This window comes from Coenobita brevimanus, chromosome 6, assembly GCF_032717465.1.
Source record: "Coenobita brevimanus isolate Jiangsu-jjx chromosome 6, ASM3271746v2, whole genome shotgun sequence".
Taxonomy (NCBI): Eukaryota; Metazoa; Arthropoda; class Malacostraca; order Decapoda; family Coenobitidae; genus Coenobita; species Coenobita brevimanus.
In genome coordinates this window covers 53352387-53375644 of record NC_136959.1, presented here as the reverse complement: position 1 = coordinate 53375644, position 23258 = coordinate 53352387, and the positions used below count along the sequence as shown (strand labels likewise).

The 23258-nt window shown below is 43.3% G+C and overlaps 1 protein-coding gene across 1 annotated transcript in view; it reads right to left on the bottom strand.

The window, feature by feature from the left end:
* The window catches only part of LOC145399708 (glutamyl aminopeptidase-like), a 254613-nt gene that overhangs the window by 15783 nt on the left and 215572 nt on the right, over positions 1–23258 (bottom strand). Inside the window, exon 17 of the mRNA XM_080272257.1 lies at positions 6702–6847. Coding sequence (XP_080128383.1) covers positions 6702–6847 — 146 coding nt within the window. The remainder of the gene's footprint in view (positions 1–6701; positions 6848–23258) is intronic.

Sequence of the window (23258 nt, the reverse complement as noted above, 5' to 3'; positions counted from 1 at the left end):
TTCATTAGATCAAATCTGGAGTACTGTATGCATTTGTAGTCTGTAATCCACATCTCAAAAAACACATAGATATGATTGAAAAGATACAAAGGGCTGCTACAAAATGGGCTCCAAGCTTAAGGGATCTATCTATCTATCTATCTATCTATAGCCCGACGCCCTAATCCCGCAAAGGGTGGCCGCAGACAAAACGCCTCCAAGTCACTCTGTCACCCACCATTTGACTCCCCTCCCCCCAACTCACCCCCCCCTCCCTCATATACCTCTCAACTCCATTCCTCCACCTCATCCTCGGTCTACCCCTCCCTCTCCCTCCCTCCACCTCACCTACATACACCCTCTTAGTCAGTCTTTCATTCTCCATTCTCTCCACATGTCCAAACCACCTCAGTGTATTTCTCCTAATCTTTTCAACCACATCCACATCTACCCCACAACGTTCCTTCACTTCTTCATTCGTCAACCTGTCCCTCCACATTACTCCACATGCTCCTCTCAAGTAACTCATTTCCACTGCTCTCACTCTTGACTTGTTCCCCTCTTGCAATGTCCACGCCTCGCTTCCATACGTCAGGGTAGGGATCACAATACCATCATGCAGTGACTTCTTAACTTCCATACTCACCTCCCTATTTCTCATCACTGCTTTCAGTGTACCAACAACCTTTCTTCCCTGCTGTACCCTTTCACGTACTTCATCCCCCAAAGTTCCATCCTTACTCATCACACTACCCAAGTACTTGAATGCACTCACATTCTCCATATCCTCACCATCCAACCTCACTGCACACTCTGTGACTTCATTCCTCTCAAGGGATCTACTCTATGAAGAAAGAAAAGAAAAATGAAATCTACCAACATTACAAGAGAGAAGGAAAAAAGTAGACATGATATGTTATATATTGTACAGGCATCACAGAACGGAGAAAAAAGACATAAATAAGTACATACCCAATGAGGAAGCAACATCAAGTAGACACTGCAAAAAACTGTATAAAAAGAGAGGTGACAAAGACATAAGGAAATTCAGTTTCCCAAACAAAGCAACTGATTAGTGGAATGAACTGAATGAAATAGTGTGTGCTGAAACTATTCATAAATATAAATATATGTATGATAAAAATGGTTCAAAACATGGGACAGTACGAGCTTGACTTATTCCTGTAAAGATTCAATTAGAAACACACACACACACACACACACACACACAGGTATGTATGCACACTATACAAAGAAAGATGAATAAAAGTGTAAGTAAAAATGGATATCTTTCTTATTCATAGTACAATTATTCCTCATTAAATAAAAAATTATGTGGTGTCTATCATTTAAGCATTTAATGACATTCTTCACGAGGGCTTCCTTCTTACTCATTACCAACTGTTGATATACCTATTTTATATGATATTGACAGGTGGTAGGTGGGGGTGCCCATCATCCACTCACTTGATGTGGCAATGCCTACTGTCCTTGTTTCTTTATGTTTATAATCCTTTTTCTGTGTCTGTGCTCCTCTCTTTCTCTTTCTGCCATTCTTCCTGTCACTATTTATTACTCTTCTTTCCATTTCAAATGGCTCTATACCAAGTGCCAAGCCACACGGTTTCCTGTGGCTCACGAGACCATTTACAATGCTGAATGGCAATCATCATCATCATCACCATCAAATCTCGCATTGCCCAACGAAGAGCGTCGAAGCCTGGAGCTAGGCAAGTTGGTCCTGACATTTAAGATGAAAGTGACCAGCCTCACTCATCCCTGGGTGACATTATGTTAGCAATAAACCCCAACCACCCATTGGATATAAACCTGCACAGGCTCAATCAGACTGGAGCGCCTTAATTACCCAATAAACCACCAGGCACCATAATTTGGTTATATGGTTACCACCCAGCATAGGAAATGGTTTCCTGGTGTACTGGAAACCAATTGGCTTGTCATTCAGTGTAGAGTCACCTGTAGGTACAAGAAAGAGGAAAGAATGAAGGAAATGAAAAACAGAAGAGGAAGGAAGGAGGAGAGGAAAGGGAAGTCACCCAAGAGCAGCACTACATCATGTGAGTGGCTGATGAGCACAACCACCTACCACCCACATAGCCAAATAATGAGGTGATGTAAGTGTACTATGGTGTCCCAGTAACTCAGTGGACACAAATGCAGCATCCACCCACGAACCAAACCTGCAAACTAATCCCCGCACGTTGCTGTAGTGAGACACTTTCAGCCACATGGGAACATCAATTTATTGCATAGGACGACCCAGCAAAGGCAGCTGCTTGCCTGCAGTTGATGGGTCTACTTGATCAGACCGATTGGGGGTGCACAACAACACAATAAAATATGGTACTACACTTACATTATATTAAGGAACAATCGTTAGGTATATCCAATAGGGGATAACTACCCAACCCTGCCCCCACTTAGGGCACCTATGCTACTTGCAACAACTGATAGTAAGGCTGCCACATCCCAGTGTCATTACACAGGGGTTTCTGGCCCACCAGCCCACCCCTTACAGGCAGGTTTTTGGACATGACGGGATTACATGGGTAAAATTCTTTCTCCCTGATCCAAAATGATAATTTAATTATATATGTGAAAAACACTCAAAAACATGCTTAAACATACAGTGGGCTCACACAGTACACGAGTGGATGGACAGTCCACAACCTTGCGCACTGTGAGTTTGTGTACTGTGAATTCATAATCTTATGGGAAAAATAACATATGGGTGTGACCACCTCAAACCCTGATATTTTTTAAATCTTGGAGACATAATAAAGTGAAAATTTTTAAGACATATACTTCAAATATAGCTAAAATAACAAAAATAAGGTCAGTCACCTTAAAAACTGTAGACGACAGGCCTGATGGATTTAAATAGCAGGGGTTCCAAGGTTTGGCAACACACTTAGAGTGCCCCCGCTGCAATGGCCGCCGCACCACCTACTGCATCAACACTTTCCTCCTCGTAACTAGACTCCCCTTGGGCAGCTTCCCCACGAGCCTCTAACTCAGTCACTTTGGCCAAAAACCCCACGAAGTCCAATTTTAAAATAACTGACAGTGCACCCTCTTCTTCCTCTACAGGAACTGGATCAGACAATGTAGCTGGTTCCTCACGTTCGCTTTCTTGAGGCCCCACATCATGCAGGGGGGGGGGGAGTCACATAGTCTGGGAAAATGCGGTTTTGGGCCACTCCTTCCCCCTGCCTCACGTACTGTAGGCTAAACTCGCGCATTCAAAGTTTTATAATTATGATTTTGGTCACTCGATTTTTTTTTTTTTTTTTTACGTGAGGAAGAAGGAACCAAAGGCCATGAGCCCGCAGTAACAGTTCCCTCCAAGAGAAAAACAAAATACAATAGAGAGCCAAATTCAAGATCCGATCATTTTGAGATGCCTGGACACACTGCTTTTGAAAGACTGGAGATCATAGGCAGCAGGAAATACAGACAGAGGGAGACAGTTCCAGAGCTAACCTGTTGCATAAATGAAAGACTGGGAGTAACGGTTAACTCTTGCATGAGAGAGTTGGACAGAAAAGGGATGAGAGTTTGCTGCCAGACGGGTGCTACGCGCCCGTCATAGAGGTGGAGGAATGCAAGCAGACAGTTCAGAGGAGCAGTGACCATTAAAGTAGCGATAGAAAAGAGATAAAGATGCAACAGTGCGGCGAAGAGACAGAGGTTGAAGGGAGTCAGTAAGAGGAGGAGAGTTAATGAGACGAAAAGCCTTTGACTCCACCCTATTGAGAAGAGCTGTATGTGGGGAGCCTTCCCACACATGAGAGTTGTACTCCACACAGGGGCAGATAAAACCCCTGTATAGAGTCAACAATTGTGCAGGGGTAAAGAAAGAGCAGAATCGGCTTAGCACACCCAATCTCTTGGAAGCAGATTTTACAAGAGATGTAATATGATCTTTCCAAGATAAGTCCCGAGTAAATGAAACCCCAAGCATGTTCAAGGATGATGCAGGATTAAGCTGAATATTATTAAACATTAGTGGGTATACCTGTGGAAGATTTTGTCGGGTTGATAGGTGTAAGAACTGAGCCTTGGATGCATTAAAGACAACCATATTATTTTTACCCCAGTCAGAGATACGAGCCAAGTCAGAAATTAGGTGTGCCATAGCCTCATCCCTTGTTTGTTGAAGTAACTGTTGAGATGGGCGTTGCGGGAACCGAATGGAAAAGTGAAGGGTGGAGTCATCAGCGTATGAGTGGATAGGGTTAGATGTACAGCTTAGAAGATCATTGATGAATAAAAGGAAGAGAGTTGGTGATAGGACAGAGCCCTGAGGAAAACCACTGTTGATAGATCTAGGAGAAGAATGATGGCCGTCTACAACAGCGGCTATAGAACGACCAGAAAGGAAGCTAGCGATGAAGGCACAGATAGAAGGATAGAAACCATAGGAGGGCAGTTTGGAAATTAAAGATTTATGCCAGACTCGATCGAAAGCCTTTGAGATGTCAAGTGCAATGGCAAAGCTTTCGCCAAAGTCCCGAAAGGAGGATGACCAGGAGTCTGAAAGGTAGGTGAGAAGATCGCCAGTGGAGCGTCCCTGACGGAACCCATACTGACGATCGGAAAGAAGGTTGTGATAGGACAGATGCCTTAAAATTTTTCTATTAAGAATTGACTCGAAAACTTTTGAAATACAGGACGTTAAAGCAATTGGACGATAGTTGGAGGGTTGGGAGTGGTCACCCTTCTTTGGGACTGGCTGAATGAGAGGAAACTTCCAGCAAGAAGGAAAGGTACAAGTTGACAGACAAAGGCGAAAGAGTTTGCCTAGGCAGGGTGTAAGCACAGAAGCACAGTTCTTGAGAACAACAGGAGGGACCCCATCAGGCCCATATGCCTTGTTAGTACTGAGGCCAGTGATGGCAGAAAATACATCAACTGAAAAAATTTTAATGTCAGCCATGAGGAAGTCAGAGGGGGGAAGTGATGGAGGAACAGCACCGGAATCGTCTAAGGTGGAATTGGAGGAGAAAGTCTGTGCGAAGAGATCTGCTTTATCACTAGAAGAAATAGCTACAGAACCATCAGAGTAGAAAAGAGGAGGGACGGATGATGAGGTATAGTTGTTAGAAAGATTTTTGGCAAGGTGCCAGAAGGAGCGGGAAGAATTAGAGTTGGAGAGTTGAGAGCATTTAGTATGGATGAAATTATTTTTAGTAGAGCGAAGAACAGACTTAGCACGATTCCGGGCAGAAACGTAAAGATGATGTGATTCAGGGGTGGGTTGGCTCCGGTACCATTTGTAGGCCTTCTCCTTGTTGCGGACAGCATTAGAACAAGCGTGATTAAACCAAGGCTTTCTTGTGTTAGTCAAAGGATATGAGAAAGGAATGTATGCTTCCATGCCCGAGAGAATAACCTCCGTAATGCGCAAGGCACACTCAGATGGCTCACGGCCATGGAAGCAATAATCATTCCAGGGAAAATCAAAGAAGTACTGCCTGAGGGCCTCCCAGTCCGCGGCTCCAAAATGCCACAGACAACGTTTCCCTGGAGGGTCCACAGGCCGTGCCGGAGTGATAGGACAGGTTAAGGTAATAAGGTTGTGATCGGAGGAGCCCAACTGATAGAAAAGATTAACAGAGTAAGCAGAAGGATTAGTTGTGAGGAAGAGGTCAAGTATGTTGGAGCTCACTCCAAGGCGGTCAGGGATACGGGTAGGGTGCTGTACAAGCTGCTCTAGGTCATTAAGGATAGAAAAGATGTAGGCTTGTTCACCAGGTGGGTCAGTGAAAGGAGAGGAGAGCCAAAGGTGGTGGTGAACATTGAAATCTCCAAGAATGGAGATTTCAGAGAAAGGAGAAATGGACAGAATGTGTTCCATCGCAGAAGTAAGATAGTCGAAGAATTTTTGATAGTCAGTAGAATTAGGGGATAAGTAAACAGCACAGATATATTTAGTCAGAGAATGACAGGAAAGCCGAAGCCAGAGTGTGGAGAATTCAGAAGAATCAAGTTCAGGAACACGAGAGCAAGATAAGTCGTTGCGTATGTATACACAACAGCCACCTTTGGCTTTGAAATGAGTATAGAGAAAGTAGGAGGATACAGAAAAGGGTTTGCTGTCAGTTGCCTCAGACAGCTGAGTCTCCGTTAGAAAAAGAAGGTGAGGTTTAGAGGAGGAGAGGTGGTGCTCAACAGAGCGAAAGTTAGAGGAAAGGCCGCGAATGTTGCAGAAATGAAGAAGAAGAGAGTCAGACAGTGGTTCCAGGCACCTCGAGTCGTCACCGGGAGAGGGGCGGACGGTGGGGGCATTTATGGTCCCCCCCCCCCTGGGGACTCCGAGGCTTGATTAAAAGACGCCATTTTTGTTGAATTTAGAATAGGAAGTGTAGTGTGTACTGTGCATGTAGTTTGGTGTAGATAGTTAGAGAAATTTGTACTGGAGAGCATGCTGGCCTACTCTCTGTGTAACTGAGACACTGAAAAAGTTCAGCAAAGGGGGATGGTCAGGAACTAGTCCTGAGGGCTGATGAAACGGGAGCTCCAGCACTCCCTGTCATCAGCTTTCCATCCACCTCGGGAGTACTGCCCTGCTCGACTGGTGCTACAGTCTACTACTACGCAATTCGCGCACTGTGATCACGCATACTGTGCAAGCCCACTGTACAAGAGGTGAAATTCAGTTCTCCATACATCACTATAGTACACTGTATTTTACTTACTTCTGCAGAATGGGTAGCTCCTGAGCATTGGCCATACCATAGTAAAGGTTGTCAGTCTCTGATGCACTTGTCTCAACCAATGCTCTCTGCCACATGGCATCCCACTTCTCCTGTTGATCTCCCGTAACAATGCCCCAACGGTAAGCCTATCCAAGTATATGGACATGAATAAATATAGAACAGCATTACATTTAGAATCAGCTCTTACATAAACATATTGGTATCTCCTACATTTCCACTGTACCTTACAAATTTCCCTGAACAGTTATAACAGACAGGTCATATCCTACACTTTTCAAACTACATGCTTCACGCATCCCAGGATAATAACACCTATATACTGCCAGTCATTGTTTAGATGGGTAATGTGCCACATCATACTGTGTACTAAAATCACATGTAAATAATACCATAAGAACCATGTTTATTTTAATCAGTGGTTCTCAACCTGGGGGACGTGAGCAGTTTCCAGTGGGTGGGGAATGTGAGCACCCACATGGAAAACAATGATTGGCTTGATTAAGTCTGTGTCTGTCACGACGAACCTTTCGTTTATATTAAATCCTTATTTGTCACTGCTTCAACCTCTGAAGCATGTTTTGTTTTTGTATTAGTGTGAAATAGGTTTCTTTCCTCCTTTGTCTGTCACCTGGCTGCCTCTTTACTCCCTCTCACTTTTGTTCTGGCCCTATTGAAAGCAAGATAACGATCCCAAGGATTCTGATGATAAAGGGCAGATCAGGCACCAGTTTTTCAGGGTTAAAGAATCAGGAGGCTGCAAGGTTGGACTGTTACCATGAGTGGTTTCCACTTCCCGGTCATCACACGTCTATCCCACCCATCCATCCCCCGTTGTTTTTACATAATTTTTCACATTTCAACAGCTTCAGGTGCCAGTCACCAGCTATGTCCAAACATGACAGTTCATTCCCTCTCATGCCAATGCTTTTAATTAATCAACTAAAAATGTTTTATTATAAAAGGCACACAACAATTACGCTTCCGTACTTTAAAAATTTTTGTATTTGGTTCATTTTTTGTAATGAGAAAGAAGTTTTCCACAGGAAAGGGGATTATGTACATGCATGTCCTGATTATGAGTAATGTTTAATGACTGGAATAAAATACATGAACATGTGCTTGTACCCTACCACACTGTTAAAGTGGTGGTACTCATTATAAAAAAAAAAAAAAAAAAAAAAAAAAAAAACAGTGTAATGGGGCTTATGACCAGGTGTATTTATAACCATATGGTATGATGGCTTGTATGACCATGTGGTGTGGTGCTTAGTATAACCATGTAGTGTGGTGGTGTTTAAGACAATGTGGTGTGGTAATGTTTATACCTGTGAGCTGTGGTGATGTTAATAACCAAGAATTGTGGTAGAGTTTATGATCATGTGGTATGGTGGTGTTGATGACCATGTGGTGTAATGGCATTTATGACCATGTGGTGTAATGGTGTTTATGACCATGCGGTGTAATGGTGTTTATGACCATGCGGTGTAATGGCGTTTATGACCATGCGGTGTAATGGCATTTATGACCACATGGTGTAATGGCATCTATGACAACATGGTGTAATGGCGTTTATGACCATATGGTGTAATGGTCCTTTCTTTCTGACCATGTGGTGTAATGACATTTATGGCCTTGTGGTGTATTGCTGGTTATGACCATGCAGTGTAATGTTGGTTATGACCATGCAGTGTAATGTTGGTTATGACCATGTGCTGCAATGCTACTTACAACCATCTGCTGCAATGCTACTTACAACCATCTGCTGCAATGCTACTTACAACCATCTGCTGCAGTGCTACTTATGACCATCTGCTGCAGTGTTACTTATGACCATGTGCTATAATGCTGGTAATAACCTATGATTTATTGGTGTTTATGACCTTGTAATGTGGAGGTGTTTATGATCAATTTAAGTGGTGATGCTTATTACCATGAGATATTGTATTTATGACTATAAGGTGAGGTGCCGATCATGACAATGTAGTTTGGTAGTGTTGATGACCATGTTCATTTTTCATTCATTGCCAGACGCCATGTATCCCAGACGGGGTGGCCAAGGGCTTAGAGTTAATTGTTTTACAGGGAGGAGCACTAATCCTCCACCAACCCCACTTGACCATGTGCTGTGGTATAATTGTGTTTATGTGATGTAGTGGTTTATGACCATGTGGTATAGTACTCGGTATGACCACGAGGTGTGGTGATATATATATACTGCATATATATATATATATATATATACTGTATATATAGTGGAATTTCAAATTTCGATGGGCATATGTACCTAAAAATTACCGCGAAATTCAAATAATCGAAATTTAAACTGAACTTCTTAAGGGAAAAATTAGTTTGGGTCCGGGGCCTCCAAACCTAACTACCTAAAATCACGATTTTTTTGCCCACACCCCCTGTAAACTTTATGAACTATAATTGTGGTTAAGTAACTGTAGTTCTGCATTGTACTGCCATACTGTCAGCAAGTGTATACTTGGTGTATTTCTGCCCTTTCCTGTATTGCCATTTCTCCTTTGGCTGCGAAGATTTAGAGGTGCCAGGCTGCTCTCGTCCATTACCACTGCTACCCGAAGAACCACTCTTGCTTGCCATCTTGAAACAGGTAAGTTGCGACGAAAATACAAAGAAAATACATACAACTAAACTGCAGTGAAATGCATATCCACATGTGGAAGGTACAGGCTGAAACTGCAGCACTTGGGTGTAGAGGGCTGGCAGCTGGCAGGACAGTCACAAGATGGCCACCGACAACAGAGCATCACCTTGCGCATGGCTTGTTGTTGGTGGTGCCTACTCCCATCCGAGAGCTCTTGTCCTTAAACAACATGACTGTTTTTTTTCTCAGTCTTTCATTTCTATGTTGCTCCTTATATTCATAATTACCGTACTTCTCTTGGTTTGAGTATTCTGTCTACTGTATTTGCTACCACCTGTAATTCATTTTGCTTTAGTATTTCAACTATTGATTCTCTTCCTTTAATTTCTCGTTATATCTTCGAGTTATTAAAGTACTGATTAATTAATAATATGTACATTTATAGAATGACATGGAATTGTCCAGGGTGCAAATTCTCTTGATGGGAAATTGTCCATGATTTGACAGGGAATTATCTGATGGCGTGGTAGGTGGTGGCGACCATCATCCACTCACTTGATGTAGTGCTGCCTACTTCTTCCTTAGCTTTTATCATTCTTTTTCTGTGCCTGCCCTCCTCTCTTCCTATTTCTCCCATCTTTCCTGTCACTACTTAATGCTTTTCTTTCCGTTACAGGTGGCTTTACATTAAGTGACAAGCCAAATGGTTTCCTGCACGCCAAGAAACCATTTACAACACTGGGTGGTAACCATATAACCAAACCATACGTGCTCCCTACGTGTCAAGTGGGTTGGTGGAGGGTTAGTGCCCCTCCCTGTAAAACAAATGACTCAGAGTCAAATGGCCACCCCGTACGGGATTATGGCGTCTGGCAATAGATAGATAGATAGAATTGACGATGGTGAATTGTCTCGGAACCATATCATCGTATGCTTCATATACTGTATGAATAAATGATGTTGATTTTCATTCTCTTTTTGACATGTCACAAACGATATTAGGTTAGACTCACACTTTTCTTATAATTCTCCTTCACTTCTAGCATTTTGGTTTGATTAAAAAATATTATCTTTGCTTGTTTTGGTAGGAGTCTGGATCTGAGAGCATTGAAATACGCGACTTTGCATCGAAAAGTAAGGTAGGCAGACCACTCCAAAATGCATCGAAATTTGATTAATCAAATTCTAAACTGTCGAAATTTGAGATTCCACTGTATATAAATATATATATATATATATATATATATATATATATATATATATATATATATATATATATATATATATATATATATATATATATATATATATATATATATATATATATATATATATATATATATATATATATATATATACATGCTGTACTGTATATATATATTCCACTCTCCACCATCAACATTCACCAGACTCAGACCTCCACCTAAAATTCTTGCATTCACCTCCCTTACAACACCATCCATATAAATATTAAACAACCAAGGCGACATCACACGTCCCTGTCACAGCCCCACTCTCACGGGAAACCAATCACTCACAGCATTTCCCACTCTTACACACGCTCTAGTTTTTATGTAAATAGTAAAAGTGTGTAAGAGTGGGAAATGCTGTGAGTGATTGGTTTCCCATGAGAGTGGGGCTGCGACAGGGATGTGTGATATCGCCATGGTTGTTTAATATTTATATGGATGGTGTTTTAAAGGAGGTGAATGCAAGAGTTTTAGGTGGAGGTCTGAGTCTGATGAATGCTGATGGTGGAGAGTGGAAACTGAAGCAACTGCTGTTTGCAGATGATACTGCACTGGTGGCTGATTCAGAGAAGAGATTGAGAAAGTTGGTAGAGGAGTTTGGAAAGGTGTGTGAAACGAGGAAATTGAAAGTAAATGAGAATAAGAGTAAAGTGATGAAGTGTACAAGGTTGGTAGATGGTAGGGGGATGAATATAGTTTTGAATGATGAGTTGCTTGAGGAGGTAGAGTGTTTTAAATATTTAGGGTCACATTCTGCTGTGGATGGAAGAATAGATGCAGAAGTGAAGTTTAGAATGAATGAAGTAGGTAAGGTGCTGGGGGGAATGAAAAAAGTGTTTAGATGCTGTTCACTCAGAATGGATGTAAAAAGAAGGCTGTATGAGGGTGTTGTGGTACCGACTGCATTATATGGGGCTGAAGCATGGAATATGGGTGTAGCAGAGAGGAAAAGTTTGAATGTAATGGAGATGAGGTGTCTGAGGAGTATGTGTGGAGTGACGTGTATGGATCGAGTGCGAAATGAAGAATTGCGATGGAGAACTGGAGTTGTTCGGGAATTGGCTGGTAGAGTTGAGCAGAGGGTGTTGCGATGGTTTGGGCACGTGGAGAGAATGGATAATGAGCGACTGATGAAAAAGATAACTAGATCTGATGTGAGAGGTGTAAGGCTGAGAGGGAGACCACAAATAGGATGGATGGACAGTGTGAGGAGAGTGTTGGATGCAAGAGGGATGTCTGTTGAGCAAGGAAGAGTGGCTGTGCGTGACAGAAATAAATGGAGAGATATTGTGAAGTAGTAAATGATGACGCAGCCCTGAGGGGATATTCTCCCGCATTTGGTCTGAGGTAGGTGGGGGCGCTCACCATCCACTCACTCAATGTAGTGCTGCTCTCGGGTGTCTGCCCTTTCCTCTCCATCCTTCTTTCCTTCCATCCTCTTCTGTCTTTCTTTCTTTCATTCTTTCCTTGTCCTTCTGCCTACAGGTGACTTTACACTCCCTTTTCTGTCTTTCTTTCCTTCATTCTTTCCTCCCCCTTCAGCCTGTGGGTGACTCTACACTGAGTGACAAGCCAAATGGTTTCCTGTACACCAGGAAAGCATCTACTACACTGGGTGGTAACCATATAACCAGATTTTGGCGCCTGGTGGTTTTAGTGGGTAATTATTGCGTTCCAATCGGATTGAGCCGGTGAAGGTTTATATCCAAGGGGTGGTTGGGGTTGACTGCTCATGTAATACCACTCAGGGATGAGTGAGGCTGGTCACTCTCATCTTAAATGTCAGGACCAACTGCCTAGCCCCGGGCTCCTACGCTCCTCATGGGGCAATGTATGATTGGATGATGGATGGATGTAAATGATGAAGCAGCCCTGAGGGGATACTCTCCCGCATTTGGTCTGATCAGCTAGTCAGGTCAGGTGTGGGTAAGGGGATGGGTCTATTATGATGTGGCAGGGGTAAACCAGCTCTGCTCTTGGGCCCTGCTGCAGATGTCACTGATTGCACTGCGCAGTTGACCCTTGTGCGGTGTGGTGCGCTGAGGATCTGTCCCTTCTCCCCTTTGGGGCTGTGATGCGAATGAATGTGTTTGAATGGATGAGTAAATGGGGAGTGTGTCGTCCTGTCTCGGCTACCTCCCTTTCCTTGGGGGAAGCAGCCTAGGTATATAGATAGATAGATAGATAGTATATATACACATACATATGTACAGATAGATTATTTTCTGGTTAGGAGGGCTGATAGGAGGTTAGTGAGGGATGTTAAAGTTACAGGAAGTGAGGAGTGTGTGCAGCAGCACAAACTATTGATTTCTGATATGGTGCTTAAGGAACGAGTGATGAAAAAGAGGACTTATGTGCCCAGGACGAAAATATGGACGCTGGAAAACCAAGTAGTAGGGAATGCCTTCTATAGTGAGATGAGGAGAGTGGTGGCTGAACAGGGAGCCGTAGACAGAGGCATTAATGAATAGAACAGAGCCCTCACGAACAACCTCTTGAGAGTTACTGATGTACGATGCGGTTGACAAGAGGACCACCAAGACATAAAGTAACTTGGTGGTGGGATGAGGGTGTAGATGCTGCAGTTAAGGAGAAAAGAAGGCTTCTCCGGGAATGGAAGAAGGGTGGTAACAAGGAGAAATACTTGGCTGCCAAGCGTAGAGCTAGAAGAGAGGTATACAGGGCGAAGTCTGAGTCACAGAGACTTTTACTTGATAACCTAAATGATGGGGAAAGGAAAAATATGATATTTAAGGTGGCAAATCAGATGAAGAGGGATAACTGGGATATTATAGGTGAGCAGTGTGTGAAGAATGATGAAGGAAGGGTAGTGGTGAACAGTGGGGATATTAAAGATTCATGGAGAGAGCATTATAACCGGTTGTTGAATGAGGAGTTTGACTAGGACAGGAAAGGTTTGGAGCCAGCAGATCCAGTGTTTGGCCCTTGGCCACTGATTGATGCTGCTACTATGAGTGAGGCAATAGGCAGGATGGAGGTAGGGAAGGCAGCAGGTGTGTCTGGGTTGACTGCCGAAATGTTGAAGGCCTCAGAAGATATAGAGATAGGGCTAGTCACTGACCTGATAAATATGATTATATATGAGTTTGTTGTCCCAGATGATTGGTTGAAGAGTGTAAATGTAAATGTGTATAAAGGGAAGGGTGATGCCCTGGAAAGAGGAAATTATAGAGGTATAATGCTCTCAGACCAGATAATGAAGGTAATGGAGAGAGTTCTAGAAGGTATGATTAGAGAAAGAGTGAATATTGATGAGATGCAGTTTGGGTTTATGCCAGACAGAGGGACCACTGATGCCATATTCATTGTTCGACTGCATCAGGAAAAATATATTGGGAAGAAAAGGGATCTGTATTTTGTTTTTATTGATTTGGAAAAGGCCTTTGACAGAGTCCCTAGAAAGGTGGTGAAGTGGGCAATGAGAGAGCTTGGTTTGGAGGAGTGGCTGGTTAGGGTGGTTATAGCCATATATGTGGGTGCTTGCACCCAGGTAAGAGTGAATGGAGATTTGAGTGATGAGTTTTCAGTTAATGCTGGTGTGCATCAGGGGTCAGTTTTGAGCCCCTTGTTGTTTATCATGGTACCTGAAGCCCTCTCATGGGACTTAAGAAACGGACTCCCGTGGGAGATGTTGTATGCTGATTATTTGGTGTTGATTTCAGAGAACGAAAGGGCGGCGGAGAAAAGATTTAGGAAGTGGAGAGATGGTATGAGGCATAAGGGTAAATGCAGATAAAACAAAAGTGATGATATCTAGGGTTGGTGGCGGTACTGTCAAAGACGAGGGAGAGTGGCCATGTGCACTTTGCTGCAAGGGCATGGGAAGTAATTCCATCTTGTGTAGTGTTTGTGATAAAGAGGTGCACAAGAGATGTAGTGGTATTAGAGGTAGACCGAGATAATGCTGATTTTATGTGTGCAGCATGTCGGGGAGAGCAGGTGGAGATTGTCAGACGCGAAAGGATTGAACTTCCTAGTGAGTCTCTTGAGTGTGTGGAAGAATTTCATTATTTGGAAGACATGTTGTGTGCTGGAGGTGGGGCTGGAGCTAGCTCTGTGGCTAGGGTGAGAAGTGGTTGGAAGATGTTCAGGGAGCTGTTGCCTCTCCTGACATTGAGAGGATTCTCCCTACGTGCTAAAGGGTCTTTGTATGCAGCATGTGTTAGGAGTGTAATGCTATATGGTAGTGAAACCTGGGCAGTAAAGGAGGAGGATATTCGCAGGCTCAGACGTACAGAAATGACAATGATTAGGTGGATGTGCAGTGCGTCCCTGCATGCAAGGCTGGGGGGCTGGGTTTACGATGGAAGAGTTGAGAGGTAGGATGGGACTGGTGTGTATTGGTTTTGTGATGAGGAGAGGTAGATTGAGATGGTTTGGGCATGTGGAGAGGATGGGGGATGATAATTGGGTGCAGAGGGTGAGAAGTGTTAATATTGGGGGTGGGGTTGTGAGGGGTAGACAGAAAAACGTAGGATGAGGTCATTAAGTGTGGCCTCAGGGTTAAGGGACTGAACAGGGAGGCTGCAACAGATCGTGCAGCATGGAGAGCTGCCATTAGGTGACCAAGGCCGACGCATGCAAGCATGTTGGAGCCTACAAAAATGAAAACAATCTATCTATCTAACTATCTATACATATAGGTAGATAGATAGATAGATATATAGATATAATATATATATATATATATATATATATATATAGATAGATAGATATATAGATAGATATAATATATATATTTACATATATATATACATATATATATATATATATATATATATATATATATATATATATATATATATATATATATATATATATATATATATATACATATATATATATATATATATATATATATATATATATATATATATATATATATATATATATTCTAGTGCCAGATGCCTTAATCCTGTAAGGGATGGCCACAAACAAATTGCCTCCATGTCACCCTGTTCCCCGCCATTTCACTGCCCTGCTCCCAGCTCACACCCCCCTCTCTCATATACCTCTCCAATCCATCCCTCCATCTCATCCTTGGCCTCCCCCCTCCTCCACCTCACTCACATACACTCTCCTTGTCAGTCTCTCACTCTCCATCCTCTCCACATAGTGAAACCACCTCAATGTGTTTATCCTAACGCTTCCTATCACATCCACATCCACACCACAATGCTCCTTCACTTCCATATTTGTCAATCTGTCTCTCCATGTGACTTCACAAGCTCCTCTCAAATAACTCATTTCCATTGCTCTCACTCTTGACTTAATATATATATATATACATACTTTATATATATGTACAGTAATCCCTCTAATATCCGAACGCCCAATATCCGAACATCCCCACTAACCGGACATAATCGTCCCAGGATCCAATATTCCCAAAATGGTTCGAAAACCGCAAAAAAATCGGAAAAAAAAAAAAAAAAAAATCCCGCCCGTAATTTGAACTTGCCGCGCACAGCGCAGGACAGCTTTGTTGTTGCGTGTCATTCCTTCGATGTCCAAAGAGCGCCCCTGCACCCTCCCCACTTTCCGCCTGTCTCTCGCCACGAGTGCACGCTCGTCGTCATGGCTGCCCACGTGCTCGCTTTTGTGGTGGTTCCTTACCTGCTGCAGGCACTCTTGCTGCTCTCGGGCCTCTTATTAGTGTGTGTGTTGATGGCCCCGCCACCTGAGAAGAGGAAGAGAGTGGTGTTGACTCTGGAGAAGAAACAGGAGATATTGGAGAAAGTAGATGTGGGGTGGTCTTCTTCCCGCATCCTCCGCGAGTTCAACCTGGCCTGATCTACTTTGTTCGATATCAAGAGATCCCGAGACAAACTCATGCAGTACACGGCTGACTTCTCGTCGAGAAGCAAACGCAATGTGGAGAGGAAGGTGATGTTTATTCCCAAGTTTGCTGAAATCGACCGCTCCACGTTGATTTGGTATCGACAGCAACGTGCTGCTGGTGTGATGGTACGTGGTACGGAGCTGAAGGCTGCTGCTGAGAAGTTCACCAGACTTCACGACGCCCTAGACTTCAAGGCATCCAAGGGTTGGCTCTTCGCGTTCAAGTTACGGCATGACCTTACCAACCGTAAAGCTCATGGCGAAGCTTTGGACGCTAACGGATGGAGTTGACGAGTTTCGGCACAAGGTGAAGGGCTTGATTGACAGGAAGGGCCTCACTCTCGGTCAAGTCTACAATGCTGACGAAACTGGTTTATTCTATTGCTCTTTGCCAAAGAACACTCTAACCGAGGAGACGGAGAAGCGTGTACCTGGCCACAAGCTCTCCAAGCAACGGATATTTGCTTTGTGTTGTGCCAATGCTAACGGCATGCACCGGCTTAAGCCCGTTATTGTTGGCCATGCAAAGCAGCCTCAGTGTCTTCGTGGGATGATGGATGTCCTTCCTGTCGTCTGGTACCATTCTTTGAAGGCAAGGTTTACAGCCCAGATCTTCAGAGACTGGTTCCACCGCCACTTCGTCAAGGAGGTCAACAATTACCAAACGAAGACACTGGGAATCCCGCGTGACCAGGTAAAGGCCCTCCTTCTCCTCGACAATGCACCTGCCCACCCGTGCAACAAGGACTTGGTGGCTGAGAATGGCCGAATTAGGTGCATGTTTCTGCTACCTAATACGACTGCTCTCATCCAACCAATGGACCAAGGAGTGATCGTGGCAACAAAGCGCCTATACCGACGGAAGTTCCTGGACGAGGTGATGGTTGTTCTCGAGGACGAGGACGAGTGCAGGGAGGGACAGGACACGTGAGGCCAGCGGACTTTGGAAAACCTTCGCCGCTACAACATCAAGTCTGCAATCTACAACTGGGCCAGTGCATGGAAGGACGTCCCTGTCAAGACTCTAGAAAATGGTTGGTCTCGTCTGCTTCTCAGAACGGATGTGGAGTACGATTTTCTAGGGTTTGACGTGGATGACTTCCATGCACGGCTACGTACGCATGGCGATGATGTTGATGTGGACGATGTGCATGAGTGGTTGGATGACGACGAGGGCGATCCTGGGTATCAGACATTGTCTGATATCGAGATCGCATCTTCAGTTGCAGGTGTCAGTACCCAGCTTGAAGATTCCGACGAGGACGGCGACGATGATGCAGACTCCTCTCAGCATGACACTACTCCAGCCATCCCCAAGCTGAGCGCACTCCGGGAACACCTAGAGTTCGTTCTCGACTACCTGGAACACCCAGACTGCGACAGGGAGATGGGGCCCTTGGGACTTGTGGAGGAAGTGCATGCTTTCAGCCAGCGCATCATCAATTGTCAGAATTGTCGGTCTTTGCGTCAATCAACGACAGTTTTTTCAGGCCCATGACCCCCGCTGTGCCCAGCCCTGGCTCCACTCCGTTGCCTCCCCAAGACAGGCCCTCATGCTCCGAGCCAAAGCCCAGCATATCAGCCACGGTGGAGTCACTGCTCAACGTGAGTTTGCGTCTAACTTCAGAGTCGTCTGCAGTGGGTACGCCATCACCGTGACCCAGCGACACACCCCTAGGTCACCTGCCAGTGATACTCTCGGACTCAGACAGTGATTAAACAGCAAGAACTTCTCCACTAGACCATACGGGAATTTACAGTGTTGTGCAGTGAAAAAACAGTGTGTTGTGTTAAGGATTTACAGTTGTGAGTGAAAAGACAAATTTGGAACAAAATTTAACGTAAATAGACTTGTTTGTTTTTGCTTTAGAAAATGGTTAGAAGAGTGGGAAAAGTTAAAGTGCAGAGTGCAACACTTAGTAAGTTACAATGGAGCATAAGTTAGACAACAGTGCGCACTGTGAAGAGAACGGACATCTGAGTGCGATTGACTAAGTTCAGCGTAAGACTTCATGAACAGTGTACTGGAAGTGCTTCAGGAAATCCTTCTTACTGTCAGAGTCCGAGAGGAGGCGGTTATTCATCGAGATGGCCATGGACTTGCTGTAAGTAGGTAGAATGTTTCATACTGTACTTTTTTCCATTCTATACTTACCTTAAACACCTCATTTCACTCTTTAATGTCCTTTATTGGTGTGAATAGGGTATTAGGAGCTATGCATGTGCAGCAGAAAGGTGTTTTTCTGAGTTAGGCTAGGTTAGGGTCCATAAGTACCAGTCCAGGAGCCAGTAACCAGAATGTTTAATACTGTATGAACCAACCTCAAAACCCTCATTTTATGCTTCTTTTGCATTTATTTCAGTCATTTATGTGCCTCATTGGTGTGATTTGGGTCTTAAATAGGTGCTATGCATGTCCAGAGGGAGTTGTATAGGTGTTTCTCTGGGTCAGGGTCCATAAGTACAAGTCAATAGGCTGGGGCCCAATATCCGGACAGGACCACTATCCGGACCTGCCAATGGCCCTATTAAGTCGGATATTGGAGGGATTACTTATATATATATATATATATATATACACACACACATGTACTGTGTATATATGCATATATATATAATATACACTTAACCCTCGGCTATCACTCCCAATTGGTCCCGCTATGGCTGCGCTATAGCCGAAACCGTGATAGTCAAATTGAAGAACTTATGGTAATAATTCTAATTGGTGCCATGACCTCAATATTTACCCCTAAGATACCTTTTTTGTACCACATATTAATATATAATAGTCTAAAAATGAGCATGTTTTATGATGTGATCACAATTCTTATAAATACCCCTCACAGTTGATTCACTGATGTTATATTTCTTCCTCACACTTCGCTTGGTCTCACCACTCTCTATAAGTTTCACATTTCCAGTTTATCTGCATAACATAGGTTCTTCCTCTTCTTTATTTCCCTGCCAGGTACTGCAGCATTATGTTGGGTGATGGTAGGGGGACGGGGAGGGGGTACATTGGCCATGGTCATATCATAAAAAAGGTTATTGTTCTCGCTATCACTGTTCACGGTCTGAGGGCACGCACTTGAATGGTTTGGCGGGTAGGAGACTCGGTCGGGCAGCCAATCAGCGCTCGGCTGGCACTGACGTCACACAACCAATCACGGAGTGAAGCTTTTGTTGGCTGGGCGGAGCACTGGAGCCTGGCCTTTTTGAAATTTTCGAACATTTGCGGTGCGCGACAGCAGGCATTTAGTGCATGATAAAGGTATTTGGGTAGTTTTTTATATAGGTGTGATAGCGAGATACGCTATAGCGGAACCCGTGATAGCGGAGGGTTGAGTGTGTATATATATATATATATATATATATATATATATATTTGTATATATATGTATATATACAGTAACCCCTCCAATATCCGGATCAATAGAGCCATAGGCAGGTCCGGATAGTGGTCCTGTCCGGATATTGGGCCCCAGCTTATGGACTAGTACTTACGGACCCTAACTCTGAAAAACACCTATACAACTCCCTCTGGACATGCATAGCACCTATTTAAGACCCAAATCACACCAATAAGGGACATAAAAGACTGAAATAAATGCAAAAGAACCATAAAATGAGGTTTTAGAGGTGAGTTTATACAATATTAAACATTCTGGGTACTTACAAGTCCCTTGGTCTTGGACTGGTTTGAACCGCCAGTTTGCAGTCCACAGTTAATCCTCTGCACTCTAAATTCTAATTTCTTAACACTGCACAACACTGTAAATTCCTGTGTGTTCTAGTGGCAAGGTATTGCAGTTTATTCACTGTTTATTCACAAAAAACAAGCACCTGTGGCTTGCACTGTTATGAGTATCTGCTCTCCATCGGAGTTAAGCTGTGACTGTTGATGTTGGTGGGGTAACAGAGTTGCCAGATCGCAACAGCCACATTACCAATCTCCTCAACTTTCATTGTCAAATATAACTTTTCATTACCAAATTCGTAAAGCTAGCATATATTCTTCACTAATTATATATACAAGTGGAAATACATGTAATCACTCTCCTTATAACTAACACCATGTTGATTATTTTCACACTATGTAGGGTAGCAGATTAATCAGAGAGAGCAAACAATCCACCATCTCCATCCTGTGTATCCTCATACATGTGAAAAATCCATTTGGTAATGCATTATTCTAATGCATTACCAAACGAATTTTTCATTACCAAATTGGCCCACACTTGGTAATGAAAAATACCAAATGGCAACCTGACAGGGGAGGGGAGAGGGGGAGGAAGGAAGGGGTGAAGGGACCATGGTGTAACAGCTGTTTGGCGCCAGGCGGGAATTTCAAATTATGGGAGGGAAAAAAGTCAGATTTTTTCGAATTTTTTGCAGTTTTTGGCCCATTTTGGGAATATTGGATCCCAGGAGGATTATGTCCGGTTAGTGGGGATGTTCGGATATTGGGCGTTCGGATATTAGAGGGATTACTGTATATATATAATATATATATATATATATATATATATATATATATATATATATATATATATATATATATATATATATATATACACACAGTATATATATACAGTACCCTCGCATCCAGTATGCGTTTGTCCAGTACTTTTTTCGTCCAGTACAGTTGGCAAGAAATAAAATAATTTATTACTTTTGTACGGATTTGCTGGGCTAGTATGGATCAGCCGTGCAAAGTTGGCCAAATCCAAGGAGTTCTTCTCTCATATTGACGAGCTGCGTCCAGTACTATTACCCGCGTGCGCACGGGAAGAAGGTCAACACCGAGGAACGTTTCCCTAGTACTGCCATGCCAGTCCAGTACGCCTTCCTCGTGACTCATGGCGTGTGCCAGTCACATTGTAGTATTGCACTTCCCCCTGATGACGAAGGCGATAATGTGTGTGTGTGTGTGACTGTGACGGATTTATGAAGGAGGCTGAGGCAGAGAGGCCTCCTCAGGATCCTGAAGGCCCTCTTTCAAGGGGGCAGTAGGACCTCCTAAGCCTCAGAAACCCCTCCCTCTTCCCCCCCAAGCCCATCACCACTCACCTTAAAGGTTGGTAAAATCTTAGTTGTGTCAAAATGTAGTTAAGTTGAATTTTGGGGAAACTTTTTCAAGGCTTGTATGATAGTATTCATTTTTCCAATAAGGTCTGTTGTTCGTCCAGTACGGATTTAGTCCAGTACGGTAGTATTGTCTGATAAAAATACCGTACTGGACATAAGGGTACTGGGTACATATATATATATATATATATATATATATATTTATGTGACCGACTCTGGGCATAGGCTTCATAGCCTGCTTTCAAGGCCCAGCAGTCCTCCTAAGTACTGCACACCTGTACATGTCACCACTTCGGCGCTAGCACCCACCGTCCATGCTGAATACAATGCTAGAGTTGTCTCATATAGGACTGGCGTATTGGTAACAGCAGGGTATTTTTACGACATGTCGGCGGGTCTTCTGGTAGATCAGTAAAATCTAATTTTATGAAATTCAAATCCTTAAACTGTTCCCTGCCCCAGCGGGATTTGAACCCGGGTCTGTTAGGACAGCAGGCCAACTCTCTACCAATTATATATTTACATATATGCATACTAGCAGGGGTACCCGGCACTGCCTGGGCCAAAAAGGCGAACACTCCAATCCTATTAGTTCTAGGTCAATCTTTCTTTCTACTCCAGAAAGTCCATGCACCTCATATGTTTTTGAAGGGGGATTATAAGAGGTCTCAGAACTTTCTACCTCAGCTTTCACAGACTAATGCACAGTATTTGTGCACACTTGTTTACTATTACCAGAAACCTCAAATGATCTTGAAAGTCAATCTCATTTAGCCTGTGTTCAAACTGAAGGTCATGTGAGTGTCCATGCCAAAAATTGAGCTGCTGGGTCCAGTCGTTCAAGCATGTATTACTGGTGACCTCAAATGACCTCTGACTGGTGACCTCAAATGACCTCGGAGGTCAACCTCACGTAGCTTATGTCCGAACTGGAGGTCATGTGAGTCTCCATGCCAAAAATTGGGCTGCAGGGGTACCCAGTGTTGCAAACATTTTTACCAGTGACCTCAAATGACACAAATCTGACTTTTGACTCCCCTAAAACCATCCTTGGGCCACCCTGATTCAGAATATATTTGAGTCTGGGGGTCTCTGGCCCTTGGTTTGGATGTGACTGAAGGACAAACGAATAAACAAACAAACAACGAGGTTCTTTTATATATATATATATATATATATCTATACACTGTATACGGTAACTGATGAAGTAAGAAAGGAATCACTTACAGAATAGAGGGAGTGGTGCATGCCCACAAGCACCACGTGCTGAGAGAGGCACAACTCCAAAAAGAATGAGAACCACTGATTCAGACAATGTGTCACAAAAGTACCAAAGTTGCCCTAAACTTCCACATATATTATCTACAGAAAACTGCATGTCCTTGCCCTTCAGTACATGTGTGATATGATACCTTGGCAATACAGCCATTTATGGTTTACCTCAATGAGCTACACTACTTTTTGTTTTTTTAAATGTTGCTTCTATTTCTTTCTTTGTTGACAGAAATATCTTTACATTTTGGTCATCCTCATCTAAGGTTTCTTAACCCGCTGAGTACCAGCAGACTTTGGACCCTCGTGGAACTGTGGTGCTGGCCAATTTTCGACTTTTTTTTTTTTTTTTTTTTTTTTTTTTTTTTTTTGCTACATAGGTTAGAAATGATGAGAAAACATGGAGAACAACCACAAAAGTACCCACAGAAGCTATTTAGGTCAATATCC